Source organism: Oncorhynchus tshawytscha, linkage group LG34 (genome assembly GCF_018296145.1).
Source record: "Oncorhynchus tshawytscha isolate Ot180627B linkage group LG34, Otsh_v2.0, whole genome shotgun sequence".
Classification (NCBI taxonomy): Eukaryota; Metazoa; Chordata; class Actinopteri; order Salmoniformes; family Salmonidae; genus Oncorhynchus; species Oncorhynchus tshawytscha.
In genome coordinates, this window is record NC_056462.1 from 9,691,029 (window position 1) to 9,708,512 (window position 17,484).

Sequence of the window (17,484 nt, forward strand, 5' to 3'; positions counted from 1 at the left end):
TCAAGGAATTACTTTATTCCATCAACATCACATCAGTAAGGTAAATATTAAACTATACTTGTTCTAGCCTAGGTTTACTCTCTCTCTTAAAACAGGTATTTACACAAGCCTGTTTCAAATGACAATTTAACAAAGGGTTAAAAGGATATACACTCCAGGTTGTAATATCAAGTACAGGGTTACATTCGTTCATGTTTATTATTTCACCCGTCATCACAAGACCTGGAGCCTTCAGGCCATTTACTGCAAACAGCTTGAGGCCAAGGACTGTTTGTAAAGATCCCATACCATAGATGATAAGAAAAACCCCAGAGTTCACAAGCTTAACAGAAACAGTTGACGTACATCAGTATAATATAGCCAACAGTGTCTGAGTAAGAAAATTATTGAGTGGCAATGTTTGCTACAGCCATATAACAGATATGATAGAGGGGAGGATGAAAGATATCTGATTAAGGAGAACTCCTACCTACTACCCAGTGCCATGGGAGGGCAATAGGGGAAAGGGACACAATAAGGGGTTGTTTTTGGACCTCTTCCCCAATGAAAGCATGACCTCAGGGTCATCTCACCTGACTTGTTATAAAGGTGTTGTAAAAGTGTTTTATGAATAGAACATAAGAAAAAGCATTCAGAGGGGAAATAGTGTTACTCTTCAATAACATGACAGTGTTTTGGCTATGCCAGCACACCAAACAAGATGTCTGTATCATGTGAGAATGTGATCATATCCAGATGCTCAACTGAGGGACTTGTTTTTTTATTTTGATCGAGTTCCCAGACATCCCTCGTGTACATCTCAAGCTACGATTTCTCCCTATTGTGGACATTCCTATGTCTGATAAGGCTACTTAGGAAGGAGAAGCTCTTGTAACATAGTTTGCACTTGAAGCTGTCCTTGGTGTGAACGGTCTGGTGCTGCTTCACATATTTCGCCTTAGCGAATCGCTTCCCACACGTAGGGCAGGCGTATGGCTTGTCGGCGTCAGTCCCAATGCTTGGGCTCCCACGTTTTGACCCAATGACACCAGAGAGCCCTCCATGACATGGAGCCATTGTTTGGGTGTTTTCGGGATTGTGTGCTGTGTTATAGGCTAGGTACCTGTTGTGGTGACTGCCCATACTGACCCTGTCTGTATTTGTGGGGTAACAATTAAGCAGCTGTGGAAGGCTAGACCCAGGCCCAGGGGGATCTCCCACCACTCTCTGTGAAGGCTGAAGCCCAGGCTGACCTGTTCTGTTCATATCATAGGAACAGGAGGGTCTATCTCTATCAGCCCCAGGCCCTGCTCCATCCCTGCACTGAGACTGTGAAGAGAAGGGTCTGGGCTGCGGACTGGATCCCTGACTGGAGCCTCTGTCTCTCTGATGACCACCAGGGCTGAGGTTGTTCAGTCCACCTGTCCACTGGTTGTGTTTTGTGTGGTGGTGGAGTCTCTGTCCCCCGTGGTTGGGTCCTGGTTCAGACTCGGGAAGGAAGAGCAACGGCTCCTGATCCAGGGTTCTGATCCGGGGCCAGGGTTTGTGACCAGCCGCCTCAAGGGTCCGGTCTCTCCCGCCAGGAACACCAGTTATCAGCAGGTCCTCATGGACTGCAGACTGTAAACACATTGTACAGAAGATAATATACAGGTTTATAGAAGTCATTCTTTGCTGTACAAACAGAAACATGACATGATATTATCAAATGTTAGCCATAGTCAAGCCCATCTCTAACACTGTGATTCAAGTACCCAAAAATATGGAGCCATTGGAGTTTATTATAAATAATGTCCATATGTGTTGGTTCGACTGTGACAAGGGAAACTCAGTCCCTGAAATGATAAAAAAAGAACCAAGTCAGTCAGCGCAGAGTCAATGTTGTATTTAATTTCAACAAGATGGTCACACACTCGCATAACGTGAAGTACAGTACTTTTATTACACAAAATGATACGTGACAAGTAGAATAACTTCTCACTATGGTAACTAGAATTTTTGGGAAAAGGTTCAACATTACATTACACACATCTTCACTACTTTATGTCAAGTAAACATGAATGAAGGCACTCATTATAAAACACAGGATCAAACAACAGGACAAGGTTGTCACTCATCAATGAAGCATTTTTAGACACCATCACACCAACCATCACCATATCATCTACTCTCTCATCATACTCATGATTTCCTCAGTCCACCTCCTCCAGTTCCACACTACATATAAAAACAATATAATTAACTACATTACATGTCACTATACTCAATACAAATGAACTACAAACAAACTAACTTGTACTACATTATATGTCACTATCCTCTATACATGGGCCATGTGCATTTTCTGCTGGTGTATCCTGAGGTAGCTCCTCTCTAAGAACCTCTTCCCGCAGTGTGTACAGGCAAATGGCCTCTCTCCCGTGTGGACCTTCAGGTGCACCTTCAGCTGGTGCTGGCGGGAGAATCTCTTCTCACACTGGGGGCAGCTGTAGGGTTTCTCCCCTGTATGGACTCTCTGGTGCCTATTCAGGCTGGACGATTGAGAAAAACTGGCCCGGCACAGGTGGCAGCCGAACGGTTTCTCCCCCGTGTGCATCCTCTGGTGGATCTCCACCTGTTTGGGGAAACTGAAGGCTTTCCTACAGAACGAACACTGGAAGCGCTTCTCTTTGGCGCTGCCACCTTTACCGATTCTGTCTCTACTACGGTCATTTGTCAATGGTCTTGTGTAGCCATTTAATGTTGAGGCACCGGCATTGTCTGAGGTCTGGTTTAACATTAGAGGAGTGTGAGGAGAATGAAGGCCAGGGAGTGTCTGTGTTGTTGCAGGGTCCATGTTCCAGTTGATAGATCCTATAGAAGACAGGCTGAAGGCAGCATCTGTTAGGGGGTTAACCTGAGGCGCCATCAGTCTCTCTGAATCACAACTATAGGAGCAGGACGGAGCATCGCTAGCCGAGACTGTGTCTGTTCTCATATGGACACCTCCCTGTCCCTGCAGACCAAATCTACGCCTCGTCCTGGTTACATCCAGTCTATTGTCATGGAGACTAAATTTGGATGTTGTTTTGTGTTCAACTGTCTGTTTCTGGTTGTGGTTAACAGTGTTGTTCCCCAGCCCAGAGTTGAGGACGCTGTCCCATCCACTGACCTCCACTATCTCGCCTCTGATCCTGGCCTGCTCAGTGATGTTGTCCCCTGGGCCCTTGGCTGCAGCAGTCTGGGTATCCAAGATGGCCACCCAGTCTCCTCTGTTATCCTCTAGCCAATCACCTTCAGGAAAAGGTTACAAAAGACTTTACAAACATGCAGAGAACTCTACATATGGAGTTTGAGTCAATTAAATCATCAAGTTTAAACATTGTTTGTTATAAACATACACTGAGTATACAAAACATTAAGAACACCTCTTTTCATGACAGTTTTTAACTGGTCAGTCTATGATCCCTGATTGATGTCACTTGTTAAATCCACTTCAATCATTATAAATGAAGGGGAGGAGACAGGTTAAATAAGGGTTTTTAAGCCTTGAGACATGGATTGTGTGTGTGTGCCATTCAGAGGGTGAATGGGCAAGACAGAAAATGTAAGTGCCTTTCAACGGTTTGTGTCAAAAACTGCACCGTTGCTGTTTTTTTTTCACCCTCAACAGTTTCCCGTGTATATCAACAATGGTCCACCACCCAAAGGACATCCAGCCAACTTGACACAACTGTGGGATGCATTGGAGTCAACATGGGACAGCATCCCTGTGGAACGATTGACACGTTGTCGAGTCCATACCCTGATGAATTGAGGCAGTTCTGAGGGTAAAAGGGTGGGGAGGTGCAACTCAATATTAGGAAGGTGTTCCTAATGTTTGATATACTCAGTTTTATGTAGATACATCACTATTCCCATTGAAGTATATCTATTATGTTCTGTATATGTATGTCTCCCTTACCTTGCTCCCCCATCTTTAGTTCACTCAGCAGATCAATGCTCTCTGGTCCATCTTCTATCATCTCCTCTTTGACCAGCAGCAGATCAGGCTTCCCATCCTCCATGTCTACTGACTGTAAGAGATACAGAGTGAGAGGATGTTGGATCAAGAAATCTGATATGAGCACCCTGCTATGGAGCATCTTCTAATTCGGCAATGAGGTATTGCTATGCAAACATGTTTGGCGATTTGCATACTTGACCATCTTTAAAAAGGACAGTTTGGGATTTTGGGAATGAAGCCCTTATCTACTTTCCCAGAGTCAGATGAACTGGTGTATACCATTACTTTGTCTCTGAGTCCAGTATGCAGGCAGTTTGAGGTAATTTGCCGAGCCAATGTTAACTAGCTTAGCGCAAAGAATGGAAGTCTTTGGGTACACCTAGCATGCCAGCTGTACCCAAATACTTCCAGTGTTTACGCTGAGCTAGTTAGCACTGGCTTGCAAAATTACCTTTAACTTCCTACATACAGAGACGTAAAAATGGGTTCCACGACTTCATCGGTCTCTAGGGAAGTAGATAAAGAGCTTAATTAGCAAAATCCCAAACAAACCCTTTTAATGGTTTGAGAATTCAAAGTCATGGTCCCAGACTTAAAGGTTCAATGCAGCCGTTTTTATCTCAATATAAGTACACTGCTCAAAAAAATAAAGGGAACACTAAAATAACACTATTTCTGAATTAATGAAATATTCTGATTAAATACTTTTTGCTTTACATACTTGAATATGCTGACAACAAAATCACACAAAAATGATCAATGGAAATCAAATTTATCAACCCATGGAGGTCTGCATTTGGAGTCACATTCAAAATGAAAGTGGAAAACCACACTACAGGCTGATCCAACTTTGATGTCCTTAAAACAAGTCAAAATGAGTCTCAGTAGTGTGTGTGGCCTCCACGTGCCTGTATGACCTCCCTACAACGCATGGGCATGCTCCTGATGAGGTGGCGGATGGTCTCCTGAGGGATCTCGTCCCAGACCTGGACTAAAGCATCCGCCAACTCTTGGACAGTCTGTGGTGCAACGTGGCGTTGGTGGATGGAGCGAGACATGATGTCCCAGATGTGCTCAATTGGATTCAGGTCTGGGGAACATGCGGGCCAGTCCATAGCATCAATGCCTTCCTCTTGCAGGAACTGCTGACACACTCCAGCCACATGAGGTCTAGCATTGTCTTGCATTAGGAGGAACCCAGGGCCAACCGCACCAGCATATGGTCTCACAAGGGGTCTGAGGATCTCATCTCGGTACCTAATGGCAGTCAGGATACTTCTGGCGAGCACATGGAGGGCTGTGCTGCCCCCCAAAGAAATGCAACCCCACACCATGACTGACCCACTGTCAAACCGGTCATGCTGGAGGATGTTGCAGGCAGCAGAACGTTCTCCACGGCGTCTCCAGACTGTCACGTCTGTCACATGTGCTCAGTGTGAACCTGCTTTCATCTCTGAAGAGCACAGGGCGCCAGTGGCGAATTTGCCAATCTTGGTGTTCTCTGGCAAATGCCAAACGTCCTGCACGGTGTTGGGATGTAAGCACAACCCCCACCTGTGGACGTCGGGCCCTCATTCCACTCTCATGGAGTCTGTTTCTGACCGTATGAGCAGACACATGCACATTTGTGGCCTGCTGGAGGTCATTTTGCAGGGCTCTGGCAGTGCTCCTCCTGCTCCTCCTTGCACAAAGGTGGAGGTAGCGGTCCTGCTGCTGGGTTGTTGCCCTCCTACGGCCTCCTCCACGTCTCCTGATGTACTGGCTTGTCTCCTGGTAGCGCCTCCATGCTCTGGACACTACGCTGACAGACACAGCAAACCTTCTTGCCACAGCTCGCATTGATGCGCCATCCTGGATGAGCTGCACTACCTGAGCCACTTGTGTGGGTTGTAGACTCCGTCTCATGCTACCACTAGAGTGAAAGCACCGCCAACATTCAAAAGTGACCAAAACATCAGCCAGGAAGCATAGGAACTGAGAAGTGGTCTGTGGTTATCACCTGCAGAACCACTCCTTTATTGGGGGTGTCTTGCTAATTGCCTATAATTTCCACCTGTTGTTTATCCCATTTGCACAACAGCATGTGGAATTTATTGTCAATCAGTGTTGCTTCCTAAGTGGACAGTTTGATTTCACAGAAGTGTGATTGACTTGGGGTTACATTGTGTTGTTTAAGTGTTCCCTTTAGTTTTTTGAGCAGTGTATTTCTGGGTAACAATTAAGTACCTTACTGTGACTGATTTCAAATAAATAGCTTCTTAGCGAAGAGCAATTTCTCAAGCAATAATTTAGCTAGGACTGTATGGGAGTGGTCTGAGTGGGGAGGGGAAAACTGAAAACTAGCCATTATTGGTCTATTAAAAGGATACTCTGGTTAAGAAATTCCAAAATACCTGAGTCAGACGAACTCATGGATACCATTTATGTGTCTCTGCGTGCAATTTGAAGGTAGCATATTGTTAGTTTAGAGCAATTGCTGGTAATCTATGGGTATCAGCTAGCCAGCTCCTCTCAAAAGCAGGGAAATAGACCTAACTTCTCCATAGCTGGGTGGTTGGTAATTTGTCTTACATAGTAATCAATATTTATACATTTGTTAAAATTACTGATAATTGTATGAAATTAGATTCTATCAACTTCCTGATTTACGGACTACTTTGGGTTCTGCCTGCTCTCTCTTCCTTTGAGACTTGATGTGGTTTTGTAAACAAAACTCCTGGGGGGGCAGCCAGCTGTTGCGTACTCTAGTAGCTAAAGTAGCTAGCTTGCTAATTGGCAAATCATCATAAAATTTGATCAATCATGTCGGACTTGGAGGTAGAAGAAGACAATTTTTATTCAGAGACTTGTTTATTTGAGCCATAATTTACTGGGGAAGAACATGCGCAGCTGGACGCTTAGTGAGCACAGAGGGAGGTTGAATCAGCAGAGCTAGTAGACCAGGTGTTCTGAAACATTTTCACTCAGGGGCCCGCATTCCAGCATTGGGGAACATCCCCCGTACGAGTCACGTCTATTTCTATAGGCACAAACACTGTTCACACCACTCTTGTTGGTGGAGAGAATTGTGTAGAATTGCTACAAAATTTGCTTTAAAACTGAAACATTTTCTTTGCACCCCATGACAAAATGTGTAGAATTGCAGGAAATAAGCTTGAAACCTAAATCTATATACTTTATTTTCTTTGCATATCATATGAATTCATCACCAAAAATAAATAAACTATACTGTTGCATATATGGGAGGGCTGAAACAAATAAATAGGTAATTGATATTTTTTATAACCTTTATTTACTAGGCAAGTCAGTTAAGAACAAATTCTTATTTTCAATGACGGCCTAGGAACAGTGGGTTGAACTGCCTGTTCAGGGGCAGAACGACAGATTTGTACCTTGTCAGCTTGGGGATTTGAACTTGCAACCTTTCAGTTACTAGTCCAACTCTCTAACCACTAGGCTACCCTACCGCCCGATATGAATAATGATATGATTTTTGCCCATTCTTGAAAGCAAAGCTGCTCCAGCTCCTTCAAATTGGATGGGTTCCGCCGGTGTACAGCAATCTTTAAGTCATACCACAGATTCTCAATTTGACTGAGGTCTGGGCTTTCTGACCTTCTCCCTATATGGAGAAGGTCAGAGACCTGACTTTGTGGTGCAAGGACAACAACCTCTCCCTCAACGTGATCAAGAGAAAAGAGATGATTGTGGACTACAGAAAAAGGAGGACCGAGCATGCCCCCATTCTCATCGACGGGGCTGTAGTGGAGCAGGTTGAGAGCTTCAAGTTCCTTGGCATCCACATCAACAACAAACTAATATGGTCCAAGCACACCAAGACAGTCATGAAGAGGGCACAACAAAATCTATTCCCCCTCAGGAGACTGAAAAGATTTGACATGGGTCCTCAGATCCTCAAAAGGTTTAACAGCTGCACTATTGAGAGCATCCTAACGGGTTGCATCACTGCTTGGTATGGCAACTGCTCGGCCTCCAACCGCAAGGCACTACAGAGGGTGCGTACGGCCCAGTACATCACCGGGGCCAAGCTTCCTGCCATCCAGGACCTCTATATCAGGCGGTGTCAGAGGAAGGCCCTAAAAATTGTCAAAGACTCCAGCCACCCTAGTCATAGGCTATTCTCTCTGCTACCGCACGGCAAGCGGTACCGGAGCGCCAAGTCTAGGTCCAAGCGGCTTCTAAACAGCTTCTACCCCCAAGCCATAAGACTCCTGAACAGCTAATCAAATGGCTACCCAGACTATTTGCATTGCCCCCACCCTGTTCTACGCTGATGCTACTCTCTGTTATTATCTATGCATGGTCACTTTTATAACTCTACCTACATGTACATAATTACCTCAATTACCTCGACACCGGTGCCCCCCGCACAATGACACATTAACTCTGTACTGGTACCCCTTGTATATAGCCCCGCTATTGTTATTTACTGCTGCTCTTTAATTATTTGTTTTTCTTATCTCTTATTATTTTCTTAAAACTCCATCGTTGGTTAAGGGCTTGTAAGTAAGCATTTCACTTCAAGGTCTACACCTGTTGTATTCGGTGCATGTGACAAATAAAGTTGGATTCGATTTAAACCAATTTGAAAGATTGTTTCAACAGAATGTGATGTTATTATCTTTGACATTTGTTTTAGAAATTTGTATTAAGAATACTGGTCCGAAGTAACAATTTGTCATATAGTCAATGCTTGTCTGGATTTCCTGAATCAGAGATGCACTGAACTGAATTGTTATTCTGATCTGCCCTTTCTCGATGTTATGGTGGAGATGGTATCCAGATGCATGAAAGGGATAATTTGACCAAATGGTGTGGACCTCAAAACCCCCTCAAACCGGCTGAAGAAATGGTGTTCACTATGGCCATGTCCTGCACACTTCTATCGAGAGACCTGAGTCTGAGCCAGCAACCGGTGTACAGCATCCAGTTAAAGCTATCGACTGCCTTTTTTCCCATGCCTTTTCTCTCAGGAGTGCAAAAGAAGTCCACGTGGAGTAAGCATGAAGAGATTCGTTCCAAAATGTTTCTCCTATTGCCGGTATACTGGTTGGCAAATGGACAATACATAATAGGAGTTGTGGTGGGACTCAGGTGAGACATTGAAATTTGGACATTATCATAGGCCATCCACCTTGAACTGTGAAGCTATCTGAAGAAGAAAAATGAAGAAATACCAGAAGATTGAGTGCCGGAAAAGGGAGGGGGTTGGTCAACTGTGCCCATAATTGATTCAGACTTGTCTGAAATGGTTATATGGGGTATCAGGTTGACCGAGGAGGTTTACACACTGCAAAATGTATAGTAATTTAGGCTAAGAATGCATTGAGATACTGATCTGTAATTATAACCCTGATGAGAGAGTTAATTATAAGTTTAATATATTGTATGTTAATATAAATGTACATTCTGCCAGTGTTGAAGTATGTTAAATTGAGGATTTTAATTTTGAGTGACAGTACCAATGTGAATCACTGAGCAATATCATTCAACATTTTTGTTGGATAATTAATTGGGTTTTAATTATGATTTGGAAGCTGAATGATTTTTTTAACTGACTGATTGATTTGAGTAAGTTGTAATATGTTAATTTGGGGAATTAATGTATTAGGGATTGATTGTTGTTATGCTAATGATGACATGGGTAAAGAAGTTGTGTACTATTTTGAGACTATTCTCAGCATGCCTTGGTGAATGGAGAGGTGAACTCTGATCCTGAGAGTGAAAGTGATCCTAATCTATTTGATTTATATCCATTGCCAAATTGCAATTTTTGATGATAATACTCGGGAACTATAGCAGGTTTATGCTAATGGAACATAGAGTCCATAGGCGACGCCTTATACATATTGGGATCACGATGCTTGTCCCGAAGTCATGTTCATTAGGCACTAAAGAAAGAAATGTGACAAACAGGGAGCCACTACCTGGATTTGTCCAGCAAGATATGCTAATTTAAGTTTCTACAGATGGTTCTATTGGGATGGAAATTGTTATTTCTACCATGCTGACCAATGCACAGTATCAACATGATGAATTGTTTTGTACTGATGGAAAATGTACTCTGATTTAGATGGCTAAGAATTTTTGAAACAATATTTAATGTTTATATCATTCCCAATGAAGGATATTTTCTATTAAGGCAAAAACTCAGTGAACCAACAGATGATCATTTACAATGATATACTAGTGCAAGGAAGTTAAGTTGTTTGAGGCCTCATTTGGTTTCCTCATCTGTGTAATGTTTTGTAATTTTGCGATTAAGTTGAGAGAATTGTCAAAATGGGGGAAAGTGGTAGCATAATTACAAGATTGTTTTTACATTTTTATTTAACCTTTATTTAACTAGGCAAGTCAGTTAAGAACAAATTTGCTTGTTAGGCTGCTATGTTATTCAGAGCGTTGGTGACTGCAACTGTGCTATCAGATTGTCCATTCGTAAATTCATAGCGTTTAGAGTTCAGAGCTCACACTGGACACTCTGGCCGTTCTGACCTCACAACGGCAGTCAAGCACCCAAGCTAACTGGCTAACATTGGCTAGCTACATCCAGACAGATAATGAGAGAACACCCCACTCTGACCATTTTATTGGACCTAGCAGAGCTGTTTAGGCTGTTTTCATATTATCCAGAGCGATGGTGACTGTAACTGTGCAGCTGGCAACAATATAATTTAGCTTTTTTTCCCACGTTTACTGACACCAGCTTTTTTCAACGGGTGTTGAGCGTTCGTAAATTAATCCGTAATTCTGCACTCTGGCACACTAAGATGAGTCTTTTGTGAAGACGTGTAGTAGGTAAACAATGACCCATAATCCCAACTCATAACATTACTACCCTGCATGAATCTGCAGGTAGCTAACCAACCAGGTTCAATGCTAGCTAGTGAACATTAGGCTATAACTAGTCAAGCAAATGTGTCTAGAAACCTGTAATATCTGAAAATGTAGCTAGCTAGACTATCTTACCAGTATACATCATGGTTGGACGCGACTCCTGTCGGATGCCACGGTTGCCCTTAGTTTGAAGATGTAATCCGGAGACAGGTGTTTACTCCCTCTCCTTAGATATCATACTCAAATTCCACTGATTTCAAAACTCGGTCTCCAGAAAGTAGAGAGCATAGACATAACGTTAGCTAGCGAGCCAGCCAGCTAATGTTAGCTAGTTAACAGTACACTTTATTAACTTGACATTAGGTTTATGCATTTTTACTACGGGATCCATAAAAAAAAAAGTGTTAGCAGTGTTAGACAGGATTACCTAGACATACTGACCAGCTCAAATAGACAGTGTGTGCTATATGGCAGAATAATCTAAACTAATCTCTCTGCATGTCCAGCCCACTCATTATTTTAGCAACCTTCCTGCTAGCCATGATTTGCTGTCTTTTTCTCTGGCTAAACCAACTATGTTTGTAATTTAACCATTTTATTTGTATTTACAGACAGCATACAAGTTTGTTATTAAGGCACATGAAAGTTCACGTTAGAGAAAGCATTTCTGAACTTATTTGACCACTTTAGTTGTGGTACAAACCTTATTGAAACATATAGGCCTATGGGCTAGGCTACATGAGGTGTGTGACTACGATTCGAAAAAGTTGCAAAAAAATGCATTGTTTCTTATGCTGGGCATCATTCATAAGTGATAGGCTAATATTGCCACACATCAGACTATTCTTGATTTAATCTTGCCTTTACATATTATTCTGTATATGTGTGAAATTTGTTTTGATTTAGAATGGACCGTTATCATGCACCTGTATCGAAACAGGGTCAGCAGGAGAAAATACATGTCATCTATGCACTTAAATACAGAATGGAGGACACTTCCCCGTGGTTTATTTTCATGCCTAGCCTATTGAAAGCCGATCCTCCTATTTTTAATAGAGGCCATCACTCTGTTTTCTCACGCAATTGCATGGCCTTTTGAAATGTTGCACAACATGAGCTCATGGGAGCTCAAGAAGTGTTTGATTAGATTTTCGAATACATTTGTATTGATTTCAGTGTGATTAGAGGGACAATAGAGTGCTGAGTACCAGGCAGTTAGCACGTTTGGTTGGCTACTAATGACCATCAGCAGCATCAGAGCTTGGAGAAGCCTAATTACCGCGACTAAATGGTCACGTGGAATTTGACTGCCTTCATGACTCGTGACCGCCGGTTTGGCGGTAATACGGTCACCGCAACAGCCCTAGGTTTACCTCTATTTCAACAACCAACTTTACCTGACTGTGATCAGATAAAAATGTTATCCATTGTCACTGATTGTAAATTGGACCAAAAAAACGAGTCTAGTCTGGAGTAGACCTTGTGGACTGGATGTAGTATTCGCCAGATGTCTACAAGCCCATTGTTAATGAGCATATCTAATAGTAATATTCTAGATTTTGTATTTCTGGGAAATTGTATAGTTGACACTGAATATCAGAAAAAAAGCAAAGGCATATCCTCATTATTTAATCTTTATTTAACTAGGCAAGTCAGTTAAGATCAAATTCTTATTTACAATGACGGCCTACCCCAGACAAGCCCAAACCCGGACGATGCTGGGCCAATTGTGTGCCGCCCTATGGGACTCCCAATCACGGCCGGTTGTGATACTGCCCAGGATCGAACCAGGGTCTGTAGTGATGCCTCTAACACTGAGATGCAATGCCTTAGACTGCTGTTCCACTCAGCAGCCCATAAATATTCACAATAATCACTTCTGCATTGCCCAATATAACATGTTTGAAAATAAATTGACAGTTGAGCTCAACATACTGAGACTTTAACTTGTGCTTAATAGTATTATTGAACAGCACTGCCATTCCCCTTGCTTTGGGTGATTATAATACTATTTTGAAGATAAATACACAATGCAGAGGATGAGAACACGAGAGTACTAAAAAACTAAAGAGAGTACTAATGGTCAATAGGGAATTGTCAATGGAAATAGTTGGTTTTCAGTTAAACAGCTGTTTAGAATCTTTGGAATGTCAGTCCTGAACTCAGAGCTACGTGTGCCATGTTTTCATTGGTCTGTACATTGAGTCTGGAACAGGATACTTGTTATTTGGCCATTGGCCCAGTTGTACTGCAAGGTCCTCTGATTGGTCAACCCCAGGCTAGGGTGGGGTGTTATAAGTGGCATCCTGTTTCTTTGTTCTGTGGAGAAAATCTGAGGACTGGGGGAATGAACATCTACCTCCCAGCATAACATCTATGATTTGTCCTTTTCAAATAAATCTATTTTTCTCCCACTGATTTGCTTTGGAGTTTGTGTTATTGAAGAATAACATCAACTGCTAACAGTGAGTAAGATGTTAAATATATTTCTCCATCAAAATCTTTCTTCATTTGTTCCAAGACTTGTCCCATTAAATTAGTTTCTAGCAACAGTAAACAAATGTCATGGCTGTAGTACCATAGGATGAAGTAACCTCTCAGAGTGATCTAGGATCAGTTTAGCCTTTTAGATCATAATGAGTAAGGTTATTTGGAAAGATCAGCACTCTTACTCTGAGACTTTGTGGATACGGGCCCAGGTCTTGATAAATCTAGTCTCAAAGGCCCAGTGCAGTCAAATATGTATTTTATATCCATTTCCACACTATTAGGTTTGAAAAATACTGTAAAATTGTGAAAATTATGATAATGCCGTTTCGTGTAAGAGCTGTTTAAAAAGTCTGCCTGAAATTTCAGCCTGTTTTGGTGGGATGGAGTTTTGGCCTGCCTGGTGAAATCACCAGTTGGTAAATTGGTTAAATGGATACTTTTGTATCTTTGGTGATTTCATAATTACCCAGTCAGACAAACTCATGGATACCATTTTTATGTCTCTGCATGCAGTTTGAAGGAAGTTGAAGGTAGCATATACTGTAGTTAGCTTAGTGCAATTGCTAAGTCTATGGGTATCTACTAGCCCGCTCCTCTCAAAGGCAGGGAAATAGACATTGTAACTACTCCAAAGTTAGGTGGTTCACACTTTGTACTCTTATTTTAACGTTAGTTGTTTGAAAAACATTTATTTTTGTAACTATTTTCTCCGAACTATGCATTTCATTAATCCGCTGTGACAGTGGGTGCAAGGATAGGCTGTGCGCGAGTGTCAACACAGGTAAGACAGCGGGACAATGACAGTTTTGAATGAGTTTGCTAGATTTATCCGGAGGCTGCATTCATTGTAGCTGGGGATTTTAACAAGGCTAATCTGAAAACAAGACTCCCTAAATTTTATCAGCATATCGATTGCGCAACCAGGGGTGGAAAGACCCTGGATCATTGTTACTCTAACTTCCGCGACGCATATAAGGCCCTGCCCCGCCCCCTTTCGGAAAAGCTGACCACGACTCCATTTTGTTGATCCCTGCCTACAGACAGAAACTAAAACAAGAAGCTCCCACGCTGAGGTCTGTCCAACGCTGGTCCGACCAAGCTGACTCCACACTCCAAGACTGCTTCCATCACGTGGACTGGGAGATGTTTCGTATTGCGTCAGACAACAACATTGACGAATACGCTGATACGGTGTGCGAGTTCATTAGAACGTGCGTTGAAGATGTCGTTCCCATAGCAACGATTAAAACATTCCCTAACCAGAAACCGTGGATTGATGGCAGCATTCGTGTGAAACTGAAGGCACGAACCACTGCTTTTAATCAGGGCAAGGTGTCTGGTAACATGGCTGAATACAAACAGTGCAGCTATTCCCTCCGCAAGGCTATCAAACAAGCTAAGCGCCAGTACAGAGACAAAGTAGAATCTCAATTCAACGGCTCAGACACAAGAGGTATGTGGCAGGGTCTACAGTCAATCACGGACTACAGGAAGAAACCCAGCCCAGTCACGGACCAGGATGTCTTGCTCCCAGGCAGACTAAATAACTTTTTGCCCGCTTTGAGGACAATACAGTGCCACTGACACGGCCTGCAACGGAAACATGCGGTCTCTCCTTCACTGCAGCCGAAGTGAGTAAGACATTTAAACGTGTTAACCCTCGCAAGGCTGCAGGCCCAGACGGCATCCCCAGCCGCGCCCTCAGAGCATGCGCAGACCAGCTGGCCGGTGTGTTTACGGACATATTCAATCAATCCCTATACCAGTCTGCTGTTCCCACATGCTTCAAGAGGGCCACCATTGTTCCTGTTCCCAAGAAAGCTAAGGTAACTGAGCTAAACGACTACCGCCCGTAGCACTCACATCCGTCATCATGAAGTGCTTTGAGAGACTAGTCAAGGACCATATCACCTCCACCCTACCTGACACCCTTGACCCACTCCAATTTGCTTACCGCCCAAATAGGTCCACAGACGATGCAATCTCAACCACACTGCACACTGCCCTAACCCATCTGGACAAGAGGAATACCTATGTGAGAATGCTGTTCATCGACTACAGCTCGGCATTCAACACCATAGTACCCTCCAAGCTCGTCATCAAGCTCGAGACCCTGGGTCTCGACCCCGCCCTGTGCAACTGGGTACTGGACTTCCTGACGGGCCGCCCCCAGGTGGTGAGGGTAGGCAACAACATCTCCTCCCCGCTGATCCTCAACACTGGGGCCCCACAAGGGTGCGTTCTGAGCCCTCTCCTGTACTCCCTGTTCACCCACGACTGCGTGGCCATGCACGCCTCCAACTCAATCATCAAGTTTGCGGACGACACAACAGTGGTAGGCTTGATTACCAACAACGACGAGACGGCCTACAGGGAGGAGGTGAGGGCCCTCGGAGTGTGGTGTCAGGAAAATAACCTCACACTCAACGTCAACAAAACTAAGGAGATGATTGTGGACTTCAGGAAACAGCAGAGGGAACACCCCCATCCACATCGATGGAACAGTAGTGGAGAGGGTAGCAAGTTTCAAGTTCCTCGGCATACACATCACAGACAAACTGAATTGGTCCACTCACACAGACAGCATCGTGAGGAAGGCGCAGCAGCGCCTCTTCAACCTCAGGAGGTTGAAGAAATTCGGCTTGTCACCAAAAGCACTCACAAACTTCTACAGATGCACAATCGAGAGCATCCTGGCGGGCTGTATCACCGCCTGGTATGGCAACTGCACCGCCCTCAACCGTAAGGCTCTCCAGAGGGTAGTGAGGTCTGCACAACGCATCACCGGGGGCAAACTACCTGCCCTCCAGGACACCTACACCACCCGATGCTACAGGAAGGCCATAAAGATCATCAAGGACATCAACCACCCGAGCCACTGCCTGTTCACCCCGCTGCCATCCAGAAGGCGAGGTCAGTACAGGTGCATCAAAGCTGGGACCGAGAGACTGAAAAACAGCTTCTATCTCAAGGCCATCAGACTGTTAAACAGCCACCACTAACATTGAGTGGCTACTGCCAACACACTGTCAATGACACTGACTCTACTCCAGCCACTTTAATCATGGGAATCGATGGGAAATGATGTAAATATATCACTAGCCACTTTAAACAATGCTACCTTATATAATGTTACTTACCCTACATTGTTCATCTCATATGCATACGTTGATACTGTACTCTATATCATCGACTGCATCCTTATGTAATACATGTATCACTAGCCACTTTAACTATGCCACTTGGTTTACATACTTATCTCATATGTATATACTGTACTCGATATCATCTACTGTATCTTGCCTATGCTGCTCTGTACCATCACTCATTCATATATCCTTATGTACATATTCTTTATCCCCTTACACTGTGTATGACAGTAGTTTTTTTTGGAATTGTTAGTTAGATTACTTGCTCGTTATTACTGCATTGTCGGAACTAGAAGCACAAGCATTTCGCTACACTCGCATTAACATCTGCTAACCATGTGTATGTGACAAATAAAATTTGATTTGATTTGATTTGATTTAGATATCAAGTAAACAAAGTATGAGAAGAGTACATCAACAATAAACCCCACAGTCAAAACGTATTTAGGCCAGGATGAGAGAGAACGATGTAATGTGTTGAAATGCGGTGTGTTTTGATGTTGGTTGAGTGTGATGTGTTGTAAAGAAATAATTATTTTGTTTTAAATAAGACGTTTTTCTCAAGAGTAGAAGTGCTGATCGAGGATCAGGGCCCAGATTCACAAAACCTTCCTAAGAAGAAACGTGTTCTTAACTGCCATTTTTTCCTTAACTATAGACATAAGAAGAAAGTTAAGGAAAGTTGCTATTCCTCAAAAAGGTTATTGGAAATGTTCTATTTCTAATGTTTCTCCTTAAGCAAAAAGTTAAGAAATTAGATTATTGAAAATAAAGTTCTTGGAAATGTTCTTAATTCCAAGATAGCTAAACTCTTGTCTTAAACTCAGGGCATTGAGAGAAAAAGCTCATGAAAGCAATTGAACATGTTTAATTCACTCTCAAACTTCATCTGAAAGTTCAGCATTGATTATATTAAACCCAAGAACAGTCATCTCAGTACAAAATATGCTAACATGATTGCCATTGCTAGCTAAATATCTAGATAAAACGGTTGCCTAGCAACAAATATCTTAAGAAGATTCG

General features: G+C 43.0%; 2 protein-coding genes across 5 annotated transcripts in view; both read right to left on the reverse strand.

Moving 5' to 3' along the window:
- LOC121841796 overlaps positions 1 to 17,484 on the reverse strand; it is a 314,557-nt gene that overhangs the window by 96,486 nt on the left and 200,587 nt on the right. The gene's annotated exons all lie outside the window — the stretch shown is intronic.
- LOC112231880 (zinc finger protein 624-like) overlaps positions 1 to 17,484 on the reverse strand; it is a 22,125-nt gene continuing 4,641 nt past the window's right edge. Inside the window, exons 5-8 of one of the 4 annotated variants that reach the window (XM_042311875.1) lie at positions 3,923 to 4,034; positions 3,663 to 3,782; positions 3,131 to 3,252; positions 1 to 1,599 (exon numbers count right to left, since the gene is read on the reverse strand). In XM_042311875.1, coding sequence (XP_042167809.1) covers positions 805 to 1,599; positions 3,131 to 3,252; positions 3,663 to 3,782; positions 3,923 to 4,034 — 1,149 coding nt within the window. In that variant the 3' untranslated portion in view covers positions 1 to 804. Of the gene's footprint in view, positions 1,600 to 1,849; positions 3,253 to 3,662; positions 3,783 to 3,922; positions 4,035 to 17,484 lie in introns of those variants that run through there. The other 3 variants (XM_042311877.1, XM_042311874.1, XM_042311876.1) reach the window with 3 other exon arrangements.